The sequence below is a fragment of the Otolemur garnettii genome, unplaced genomic scaffold (assembly GCF_000181295.1).
Source record: "Otolemur garnettii isolate 467f Iridium unplaced genomic scaffold, OtoGar3 scaffold00242, whole genome shotgun sequence".
NCBI classification, from domain to species: Eukaryota; Metazoa; Chordata; class Mammalia; order Primates; family Galagidae; genus Otolemur; species Otolemur garnettii.
In genome coordinates, this window is record NW_003852637.1 from 926,462 (window position 1) to 939,628 (window position 13,167).

Sequence of the window (13,167 nt, forward strand, 5' to 3'; positions counted from 1 at the left end):
TCCTCTGTGGTGGTGAAGGGAAGAAAATGCCTCCTTCCCACCAATCCCTCAGAGGAGATTAACACTGGTGGCATTTTACTCCACAGAGAACTAGTGGAGCTTAACACCTCCCTAGAAATCTGTGTGTGTGACCTTAAGCAGGAGGCTCTCCCAATACAAAGCTCAGATTTCAAATTACTGAAGCCTACCCTTAAGGTTAATAATAACAATAGAAGCTGATAACATTAATCCATGAACCCCTTTGTTTCCTCCCTCATCTTACCGGCTGGGCAATAGACTTCAATAAATTTAGAGTGAAGCAAACACTCTGAGCCATTGCTAGAATCCCACAACAGGCAATGGACCCCTGAGCTCCCACTTTTAATTCTCCTCTATGTCTCTTGTCTTTCTTTACCATCACTTCTAACTCAATGTTCAGTTGCTTGCCACCAGTTTCTACGAGTCTCAGCAGATGCTGCTCTCAGGGCAGGACCCCAACATGATATATCTTGGGAGAGTTAAGAAAAAGTAAAAATAAACCCACTTTGGTAGAAGTTAATATTTATCAAATTATTTCTAACATTATCTTTTAATAGCCTCAAATTATCTCTAAAATTTTTTAAGTGTGGTTTTTTCAAAGTGAATTTAAAAGCACATAAGTGAACAAAATTTTAAGAATTGACCAAACTTCAGGGGGAGAAGCAGACAATAGAAACAGATATATGAGAAATCCAAATATTGATGTGATCATGTAAATATGTAAATGTAATAAAAATACTACTATGTTCAAGAAATAGATGATAAAATGAGAAATGTTAGCCAAAAACTAGGAATTATAAAGAGAATCAAATGGAAATTATAGTATTAAAAAATATAATAATTGAAATTAGGAATGTGATGGATGATTTAACAGCCATTTAGATATAACCAAAGAGAGAATTCGTGAACTGAACCATAAGCCAGAAGAAAAATCTAAATGGAAGCAGGCAGAAAAAAGGATTAAAACAGAGGGAAAATATAGAGGAGACATACAGATTAAAGTCATCTGTGTAATTAAAATTAAGAAAGTAGAAAAGATAGAATGACATAGAAACAAATTTTGAGTAGATAATGGTTGCAATTTTTTGAAAATTAATGGAAAACACTTAGTCCTAAATTCTGCAATCACTAAGAATGGCAAGAAGGATAAATAAAGAAAACCATGCCTAGAGCTCAGTCCCCTTTTAAAAATAACATGGTAGCTTATACCAATTTCTCCACAGATAACAATTATAAATTGTGGGTATATACTTTAAAACCACTTAAAATTACTGTAGCATAGCCAAAGATAGGCAGAAGCTGGAGTGGGTCCAACATTGAAGGAAGCGAACTAAATTGGGTGGGATCTACATTAACACAACTTTTTTCCCCTGAGGATATTCTCTATTTCGCATGGCATGGACAGCTAGGATCAAACAGAAACAAACAAATCTTACTGGGTGGAAGTGTCAGAATATAGAATTGGGCTGCCTGACTGAAGATTGAGGGGGAAATCCTAGAAAGGAGATGAAGAAGGCCTCATATCTGTTCATAATTTCTCCTAAAATCCTTGACTAACCCCTGAATGGGACCTGGACATGAGAGATTTCAAGCAGGGCAGTGGATAGCAACATCTGTAAGCGCTGTGAAGGCGAAGCAGGGATTTCCGTTGTTGCACATCACAAGGGAGACAGATTTTAGAATTGGAATCCTGCCAAGTTAGAGGGGCTTGATAAGCACCTTTGGCTTTCCACAGAAACTCCAGAAGGGCTACATCTTAAGAAAAAGGTTATGTTCCATGACTATTGGAAAATCCAAGGCAGATATGTCCACACAAAGTATAAAACCAAACCACCACATAAATTCAAAAAAATTTTTAGTAATATATCTACTTACCAGAACAAAATTTAATGTTCTGATGAAAACAGCAGAATCAAGAACATCTACAATATATGAGACACAGAAAATTTTGACCATAATCAAGAGAAATAATAATCAATAGAAACTGATCCAGAGATAATCCAGAGACGTTAGCAGAGAAGTTTTTAAAGTAACTATTATCTATATGGTCAATGACTTAAAGGAATAATGGTCATCATATGCGAATAGAGGCAGACTCTAAAGAGGAAAATGAAAGCTATAAGAAAATTCTTAGACTGAAATGAGAAATTCACTGGATAGGTTTAAAAAAAAAAAGCAACGGCAGAGGGCAGAATCAATGAACTTAAAACACAGAACAATATTAACTATACAATCTGAAATGCAAATAGAAAAAGATTTTAAAAATTGATTAGTTCTTCAGTAACCTGTGGTACCTATCAAGCAGTTAGTGTATGCATAATTGGGATGCCAAAAGAGAAAAAAATAGTAAGAAAAATATTTGAAGAAATGAAGCCTTAAAAATATCCATATTTGGTATAAATCATCAAAATATATATCCAAGAAATTTAACAAATATCTCCAAAATATCAAATTGGGGATAAAAAAGAAAATCACATTTAAGCACATGACAAAATGTAGTAGACCATAGGCAAAAGAAATTATAAAAGCAGACAGAAAATAGCAGTTTTATTATCATTAATACAGGAACAAGAAGATTGATTCAAAACAAAGAAACAAAAAAGATAGCAGACAATGGAATATTATCTTCAAAGTGATAATTGCTAAGCTAGAATTCTAAATTCAGTGAAAATATATTTTAAGAATAAATGCTTTCCAAACAACCAAAACCTGAAAGAATGAATCATTAGCAGACCCTCAGCAAAGAAAATTCTAAAGGGAGTTCCTCAGGCAAAAGGAAATTAATTCCAGTTGGAGGCTCAAAAATGTATAACAAATGAACTGTAAATACATAAGTAAATTTTAAAAATATTGACTGTATGAAAAAACAGTATAATCATATTAATAGTAATATATTATATGTATTATATATATATTTATATAAGTATAAATAAATAAATATAATTTTAAAATGACAAAGATGGCACAAAATGCAGTGGTTGCTACATGAACTTAGTGTGATTTGAGGTCCTGACATTGTCTATATTAGGAACGTGATATAGTCTGAATGTTTATCCCACAGCTCCAAATTGATATGTTGAAATCAGGACCACCAAGGTGATAGTACTAGGAGGTGGGGACACTGGAGAGTGATTAGATTATGAGATGGAAGCCCCCTGGATGGAACTGGTGCCCTATAAAGAGACCTGAGTGAACTTGTTTGCTGTCTTTGTTATAAGAGGTAACTGTAAGACATTTGTCTATGAAAAAAGAAGACCCTTGTCAGATAGTCAGATAGTAAATATGCTGGTGCCTCGATCCTGGACTTCCCAACTTCCAAAGCTGTGGCAAATAAACTTTTCTTGTTTATAATCTACCTAATATATTTTGTTATAGCATGGTAAATAAACTAAGACAGAAAATTTGTTTTCCTTAAGTTATAGTTATAGTTCTATTTTGATTAAAATTAGAATTTTCTACATAGTTAAATATTGAGTGGAATCTTATAAATATGTAGCATTTGAAGATATGATTTGTTTTATATGTAACATACTATTTTATTTTTTCCCTCTTAGTAAAAGAAAATATGTATTATATCCACATATGTGTGTGTAAAATACATCTCTCTGTGTGTATACACACATAATTTTTGTTTAAGGATGGGGAGTTTATAAGGAGTTAAGGAGTTTAGGACATTATTGGTAAGCTTGGGTCATTATATTTTTCTCTGACAGGTCTGTAATATCAAGCAATCACTGTTTATTAAAAATAAAAATAAAAACATTTTAAAAAGCACTCAACATAGAGTATATTTTCAGGAGCAGCCAAGGCTACTCTGGTTCTAAGTGATGTTGTTCTGTAGAGATGATATATAAACCCTGACCCACACTTAGCCAGTGCTTTGATTCCAGATTCAGGAAAGGATATCTACCGACACCTAAGTTAGGGCAGGTGGAACTAAAAAGCTACCCTTTCAGCTTGAAACTCTATAGCTCCAGAATTGAGACTCCTGACTTCTCAACAGTAGGACAGAGAGATCAGCGATCAAAGTCAAGTGACAATAAAGTAAAAAAAAATAAGACAGTGAAAAAATTTCTGCAATGTATATTTTAAAAATCACATCATAGATCCTGAAAGCAATTATTTCCGTAAAGTAAGATTACTATTCAAAAAAAAAAAAGGGAGAACTGTAGAAACCAAACATTTTCTTTCCTCAATGTGCTAAAATAGTATGTTACAGCTATCATTTAAGAAAAGGCACGATAAAAAAGAATATAAGTAAATGAAATATGCAAGAAAATAAGTAAAATTAATGTTGGAAATAGTAAAATGCATATTCATATTATGGAAAACCAAATTAGTGATAGGAAAGATAAATCTGACAAACATTGCCAGAATGCAGAATTAATTATGAAACAAAGAAACAAAAATAATTTAAAAGAAGATTATAGACATGGAATAAGAAATTAAAAGATCCAAAAATGTGAATAATGAGGAAAGTGTAAAGAAAGTAACTAAATTGAACAGAAATGCAATACAAGAAAGAAGAGTGTGATGTGAGTGTGATAGTGTTGATGAGGATGCATCAGACACTCTTCTAGCCATTGCAATACATTCTGAGTAACACAAATTACATACACTCATTCATGCATTCATACATATATTCATGTAAAATGAATTTTACATTCAAGAATCAAGAAATAACATAATGTAGTGACAGTGAGAGTGCTACTAAATAAATGAAGTAGTGTAGAGGGAGAGAAAGTGACAAAGTGGTGGTGCTGCTTTGGGAAGGATGACCAAGGATGCCCTATGAGGAGTCAAACAGTTTGAGTACAGATCTGAAGGGAGTTAAGGATGTGGACTAGGAAAGAAGAGAAAAAAATGTAAACATTCTTATGCTTTAGACTAGTATTATTGAAGGTAAAACTTTGAAAAATATTTCTACTTGGGATTATAGTTGATTATACAATAATTAAAATATTGGGATTAAAAAATATAAGGATTATGAAATTTTTTTATTGAGACAGTCTCAGTCACCATGGTGTTGAGCACTGTAACATCATAGCTCACAGCAACCTCAAACTCCTGGGCTCAAGAGTTCCTCCTGCCTCAACCTCTCCAGCAGCTGGGACTACGGGCACTTGCCACAACACCCAGCTATTTTTAGAGAACATTCACTCTTGTTCAGGCTGGTCTCAAATTCCTGAGCTCAAGCAATCCAGCCACCTCAGCCTCTCAGCGTGCTAGGATTACAGGCATGAGTCACTGCACCAGGCCTCTGAAATACTTTTTAAGTTCCATTTTCAAAGACCAGTCTCCACTCTATTCCAATAAATGCACACCAGTTAGTTCTGCATCGAAAGAATAAATTTTCTCTTCAAATTCCTTTTGTTCTGAACACTGAATTCAGAAGCTATATATTAAAGGCAAAAGTGAGCATGCTAATTCGGTAGTAGAATTTAATTAAGTTTAAAAGTTCCTCCATATAAAACATACTTTTATGGATTTGGTAAAATTGTTTGACGTGACTTTTGCAAAAAGTGGGAAAAAATTTAATTATAGATCTTAATCTTTCTGAGGTACAATCACTATTTTACATCCTATAGATTACATGTATGAAACTTAATATACACTCCTTTGACAGGACAGTTAATTGGCAGTAATGTTAAAGTGGAACAAAGTGACTGAAATCATTTTACATGTATTTTTTTTAATTTCAGGTTAATGTAAGGGTGCAAACAACCAAATCACAAAATTTGAATTTGTTGGGTAGAGTCCTTTTTGTACCTCTGTCCTGCACCAAAAAGGTGTACCCTTACATTGTGCCCATTCAGTGGAAGTACTCCAAACCCCCACCTCACTTCCCCCTCTCTTGAAATAAGTTTTTCTATTACATGGGCATGAATTAGATTGTCTACTGGCTTCATATTATTATTGAGTACATTGGATATTTGTTTTTTCCATTCTTGTAATACTTCACTGAGAAGAATGTGTTTCCGTTCCATCCAGGTTAATACAAAATACGTAAAGTCTCCATCTTTTTTTTATGGTTGAATAGAATTCCATGGTATACATATACCACAGTTTGTTAATCCATTACTGGGTTGATGGGCATTTGGGATATTTCCACATCTTGGCGATTGTAAATTGAGCTGGGATAAACAATCTATTGCAAATGTCCTTATGATAATTTTTTTTTTTTTTCTGGGTAGATGCCTAGTGGTGGAATTGCAGGGTCAAATGGGAGTGCTAATTGGAGTTCTTTGAGGATTCTCCATATTTCTTTCCAGAGGTTGTTAATTTGCAGTCCCACCAACAGTGTAAAAGTGTTCCATTCTGTCCACATCTGTGTCAGCATCCACAACTTTGGGGACTTTTTGATCAGGACTAATCTTATTGGGGTTAGGAGATATCTCAGGGTGGTTTTGGTTTGCATTACTCTGATGATTAGAGACCATGAGCATTTTTTCATATGTTTGTTAGCCATTCCTCTATCTTCCTCAAAAAAGGTTCTGTTCATGTGTTTTGCACAGTAATAGATGGGATTCCTTGCTCATTTTGTTGATTAATTTGAGTTCTCTATAGATCCTAGTTGTCAAGCCTTTGTTAGATTTGTAATATGCAAATATCTTTTCCCATTCTGAAGGTTGTCTATTTGCTTTGTTGTGTCCTTAGCTGTGCAGAAACTTTTTGGCTTAAGTCTCATTTGTTAATTTTTTTTGTTATTGCAATTGCCATGGAAGACTTCTTCATTAAATCTTTCCCCAAGCTGACATCTTCAAGAGTTTTTCCCACACTTGCTTCTAGGATTTTAATCATTTTCTGCCTTAGATTTAAATCTTTTATCCACCTTGAATCAATTTTTTTAAGTGGTGAAAAGTGTGGGAATATGCATTGTTTTTAATTCACAGCAGGGCAACTACACTCATCCTGGAAGGTTCCACCCAGGGCACCTCTCTGGTAAGGGTTACCAACCCCCCATTTCCTCAGATGGAATTAGAATCCCACCATGTCTGCTCCCATGATACCTATTCCATGTCCTGTATCTATTGCTAAATTGTATGTTAACTGTTTTCATCTTTATTAGTTCCTCCCACCCTCTATCAGTAGATAATAAGAATCTTTTTAGTTATTTGCCTTGATTATTCAATCCTGAACATAGTTCATAGCATCCATATATTGACAGAATTTTATTGTCAATGATATGCAATTATATTACCAAGTTGAGGAAGATAAACTTTGCCCTGGACTGGACTAGTTCATAGTCTAGTAGGGAAGACAATATGCACATGAATGGTTCCCATGCAGTCATGGATTCCTGGTGAATGTGTGTACCAGATAGTATAGCAACTAACTTGCCTGGAGCTGGGTTTCTGAGTAAGTCAGTCTTGAGCTGAGTTACTCAACATACATCAGGGGGTGAAGGAGTGGCTGTAAGACAGTTGGAACAGGGTTGGTGGTGCTAGGCCTAGCAGGGCCATGAGACTGGGTGTGAGGCAAGATAGAAGGATCCTTCATGAGTGAGAACAGAGGAACAATCCACTCAAGCTAAAGGGGTGGGGATCCTGAGAAGAGGGAGATTGAAATGACAATCACAACAACAAAAATAAATAAATGGGAGTTATTAAATAAAAAAGCACTGCATAGATAAGGAAATAGCCAATAGAACAGATGACCTACAGAATGGGAGAAAATATTTGCAAGCTTATACATCTGATAAAATGATAATGACCAGAATCTACAAAGAACTCAAGCAAATCAGTAAGAAATAACCCACTAAAAAGTGGACAAAGGACACAAATAGAAGCTGTTCAAAAGAAGATAGACAAATGATCAATAAACATATGAAGAAATGTTCAATGTCACTGATCATCAGAGAAATGAAAACTAAAACCACAATGAGAGCTGGGCACAGTGGCTCACACCAGTAATTCCAAAACTTGGGAGGCTGAGGTGGGTAGATTGCCTGTGCTCACAGTTTTAAGACTAGCTTGAGTCTGAGTGAGACCCTCATCTCTAAAAATAGCTGGGCATTGTGGCGGGTGCCTATAGTCCTATAGTGCCTATAGCCTACATGGGAGGCTAAGGCAAGAGAATTGCTTGAGCCCAAGAGTTGGAGGTTGCTGTGAGCTATGACACCACAGGACTCTACTAAGGTGACAAAGTGAGACTCTGCTGTGAAAAAAAAAGAAAAACCACATTGAACCTTATTCCAGTTTGAATGGCTTTTTAAAAACAGCTCAAAATCAATAAAGGCTGTTATTAATGTAGAGAGAAAAGAACACTTATACTCTAGTGGTGGGACTTCAAATTAGTGCAAACTCTATGGAAAACAAAATGGAGATTCCTCCAATAAGCAAAATAGACCTACTATTTTACTAACAATCCCATCATTGTGTATTTATTCAAAGGAAAAGAAGTCATTTTATCAAGAACACACCTGTGCTCAAATGTTTATTACAGCACAATTCACAATTCAAAGATATGGAATCAACCCAAGTGCCCATCAATTTATGAGTGGATTAAGAAAATGTGGTATATGTTTATCATGGAATACTACTCAGCCACAAAGAAGGATGAATTAATGCCTTTTGCAACATTTTGGCTATACCTAGACACCATTATTCTAAGTGAAGTATCTGAAGAGTGGAAAAACAAACACCACACATACCACTATTAAATTGGAACTAATCAATGAGCACATATGTGCAGAGAGGGAAGTGAAACTCAGTAGAAATCAAGAAGGGAGGAGTGGGGGGGGGGATAAGTATGAATCTAACAGGTACAATGAACCACTATCTGGATGATGGGAATACTTATAACCCTCACTCAAGCATAGAAAAAGTTATCTATGTAACCAAAAACATTTATAACCTTGTAATATTTTGAAATAATAATTTTAAAAAACCAGCAAGCATTTGGCATAGATTAGGCATACTCTGCTGGTGATGTGCTAGATGGCTAGAGAATATAAAAGAGAATAGAAAGAGCATTTATCATCTTTCTAAAGATTTACAGTCTTAATAGTTTGACCAAGAATGACACAGGTTGTCAATAACGTAGCAAGACTGATAATCAGTTTGCTAAACTGGTAAAATATTAAGTTCTTTTGTTCCATTTGTAAATGGCAGTTACTCCACACTGCCCTGTACCTGCTCCTTACTCTATCTGCCCTGAGTATCCCCCAATCCCTCTTCCATGATGGTCAGACCTTCCTGTGATCCAGCAAGTAAAGGGTTGATACCCTTAAGCACTAAATATTTTACATATAATCCCAGGGAATGTACTTGGCCAAGAGGAAAAAAAAAATTAAAAGCCTTGAAGCAGCATGAATATTTTGCAAACTGCAATTAAAAACCAAGATTATGAAGTTCCAGTTGGATAGAGAGGAAATGGAATTGAAGAACTGAGAGGGGCAATGAAGATCCACAGAAGGATTTTAAGCAGATATGCTTTTGAAAACAATTTTGACCAACATTAGTATACGAGGATAAGTACTCCCGGATGTTGGTTGAATGAGCTATCGTGATGCTAATGCTAAATTGTTAGTGGTAACATATGTTCTTAATAGGTGTGTTTTTGCTATTGCGCACTCTGTTTCTACCAGCTAATAATGAGTTAGCTTCCACATTTGCAAGATGGCTAGTCATTATTTGGGATCTTGTCTGCCGATAAAACAGAAGTAAAAGAGACCAAGGGAACAGAGAAAATTGATACAGAGGTTTGTTTCCTTCAGCACAAACCTAACCAATGGGAGAGAAAAAGAAGAAAGGCTTTATAAATACAGACTTGTGCGCAGTGGATTTACCTCATTATCTATATAAACTACAGAATCTGTTAGTCCCCTGCTACTCCCTGTGGCAATTGGTGATGTCTGTATTAGAAGCATGAACACTGAGAAATCACTGGCGGAGGGAAACGAAACTTGGTTGATCTGGAGTGCATTTTTTCCTTTTTTTCCCCATTTCATTTAGAACTTTTGACCAAATAGTAATGAAATGCTGATAAATGGTTCACTGCAAACAGTGAAGTTTTGGTTCAAAAAGTGCTGCCAAAAGGTTTGCTTGTATGGACATATTGATAGAATTGGTTCTCCTTTTCTATAATTTTTTCAGAATATAATATATTATCTTCCAGAAAAGATAATATATTCCTCACTAATGGATGTGTACACTAAGTGATAATTAAACACTCAAAACAAGACCTGTATAAATCACTGTTTTATTTTAATATTATAGTTTACTCTTCTTCATAGTTGGCAGTTACTACATTGTAGATAATGACAATCACAATCAAAGTAATTCCTATCATCACATATATGTTTTTTCTTGTTCCATCTTAACAGTAAATGGCAAATAAATGATTTCTGTCAAATATTAATTTTTGAATTCTCTCAGCAGAAGTACCAAAAAAACCAAACAATCAGTAGAATAAGCATGCAAAACAAATAATTTAAGATTAACCCCATTAAGACTTATGGGTACAATATTTTCATATTCTCAAAGGTCTGTGATTATCTTAATGTGATAGAAATGTTTCTTGCACAGCGTTGTATTGCTGGAAGCTTTTCCCTTTTGGAGGTTCCCTTTCTTTATCCTTCTTATAGTAACTGGGCGTCCAATCCCAACAGCTCAGGTCAATCCTCTTCATTCCATACGGGTAAGCGCTCTGGAGGAAGAACAGATTCCAATTTCTGCCAGCGCTCTGGAGGCCACAGGATATGTGTAGCATGGGCATGCAGAAGTCCCAGGGAAATCTGAATCCATGAAAAACATAAAGCAACAAAGAAATCATTTTATAAGGATCATTACTAATATCTTGAAACAAAATTTTGATCTAGGCCTGACATTCCATGGAAAGGTGATGATGATTAAAAACAGAAAACAGCTTTTGTGTCCATTGAAATACAAAGAAAAAAACAATAAACACCTATAGCATGTTTCTGGGGGCAGTATGTGTGTAAACTCCATTAATCCTCACAAAAAACATCTGACATTCATTCTCTTATTATCTTTCTTTTACAGATGAGAAAACTAAGAGTCATAGAGCTACCAAGTGAAATCTGTTTTACATTCTCAAAATTTTCTGTAGAGTTCCTAGTATCTCCGAAAGACTTTTCTTTATGGACAATTCAGAGGGACCAGAAAAAATTTTATTTGGTGAAAAACATTGTGCCACCTACTATCTGAGCAGCATGAGTTAGGTGTGAGACTGGGTGGGCTGTCTCCATGGAGAGTGCACTGAGCAACAGGGAACTAGTACTCATGAAGAGAGGGGGAAAACCAAGGGAAAGCCAGACAAGGTGGGATAGATAGAGATGGAAAAGAAAAATATATCAAGATCATGGCAGATGGTGACGAACCACCATCTGCAGAGCTCAGCAGAGATCCCACGGGATGGAAGAAAAAGCAAGGGAGGGGATTTTCCTAGAAGACTTAGGGAGCCCTTACTCATCTGAAATTTCTTTAAATACACCAACTTCAGCAACCAGGAAAATGTGGCAAACTTTTTCAGAATGCAGATAAGGGTCTTACCTTCAGAAATTACCCTTGGATAGGTTGAAGGAAGGGCCTAGAAGTCTGTCTTCTGGTGGTGGTGGTTGTTATTATCAGGTAATATTTTAATGGTATTTAGAAGCTTACATAATCTTCTTATGGTTAGCACATATTTTTGAGTGTCGGCTATAAAACGAATATACATGTCCATTTTATCTGCCATTTTATTTTCAAATATTTTTCCTGTAAACTAGGACTCTGCAGGGATTAATATAAAACATTTCTTTCACTGAAGCTCTTTTATTTACTATCATATGCATTAAAAAAGCATCTTGTCCAGGGATTCAAAGCAGTGCTGCATGTTAGGGAAAGATTTCCAAAAAGATAATCAGAAACACATTGGGGCTTTTTTATTTTGTTTTGTTTTTTTTAAAGAAGAAATGGGAAGAAATAAAAACCCTTAACAACTTGGAATGCAAACAGAATAAGCCTAAAGGGTAGCAAGAAGCCCATGGGCTCAATAAAAGATTTTTCTTTAACTTGTTATTTGGAAAAATCAAACCCAAGAAGATTTAAAAGTGTGGTGCAAGAAACAGCTCCATCAAAAGTCACTGCTTATTTACATTTTGTGGCACTCATTTTCGTTCTCATTACTCGTGTATGCACACATATATTTTTTCTGAATTATATGAAAGTTATCATGTTGAATTTATCTCTAAAAATTTCAACATATATCTCCTAAGAACTAAAACTTTTTCCTACATGAACACAATAGCATTATTACATGCAAGATATTTAATATTGATACAGTAATATTACTTACGCAGAGTCTACATTCTAAATGTGCTAACGGTCTCAATAATATCTTTTATGGCCACTTTATTTTTAAAATTTAAGATAAACTCAATGATCACACAGTGAATTTGGTGGTCATTAGTTTGCATCAGGTTACATTTGCCTTGTAAAATGTCCCACATCAGGGATTGCTTGATTTTTTTTCTCTCATGAATAGATACAAGTTAAATTTTTTTGGGAAGAGTACAATATAGTTCATATTATATTTATATTGTATTCTTCCCATTCCATCACATTGGGGCACAAAATGTTGGTTTGTCCCATTATTGAGATGCTAAGTTTAATCAGTTGATTAAGGTGATGTTGACCAGATTTCTCCATTATAAATAAACATTTTTCCCTTTTTTAATTAATAAGTAATCTGTAGGATATTTTGAAATAATGTAAGTAGTCTGTATGTCAACATTTCATCTAATTATTTTAATATCCATTCATGATTCTGTCTGAATCCATTATTAATTAGAGATTACAAAGACAGTGATTTTCTAATTCTAATATTTATTTCATATTTATTGGCTGGCACCCGTCTCAAAAAAAGCACTTTCTCTCTCAATCCCAACTGCCTCTGTTTTAATGTCAAAGATCCTGTTCTTAAGCCAAAACCTGTTAGCATGTGTTTGATTGGTTGATTGATGCTCAAATGTCCTAAGTTCCGTCAGAGTGTGCTGTGTATCCTTTGGACATGTCACCATTAGCCTTTAAAGACTTCTTTACCTTTGGGGACCGCAAGTTATTGCAGGCTTACCTTGTACTTTATGCCTGTCCCACCTAAATTAGGCATTTCTTTAAAGTACTTTGGTTTATGTTAGCAAGGAAT

General features: G+C 34.9%; 1 protein-coding gene across 1 annotated transcript in view; it reads right to left on the minus strand.

Moving 5' to 3' along the window:
- Positions 1-10,209: 10,209 nt before the first annotated feature.
- IMMP2L (inner mitochondrial membrane peptidase subunit 2) overlaps positions 10,210-13,167 on the minus strand; it is an 898,438-nt gene continuing 895,480 nt past the window's right edge. The window contains exon 6 of the mRNA XM_003802241.3: positions 10,210-10,756. Within this exon, the coding sequence (XP_003802289.1) occupies positions 10,637-10,756 (120 nt within the window). The 3' untranslated portion in view covers positions 10,210-10,636. The remainder of the gene's footprint in view (positions 10,757-13,167) is intronic.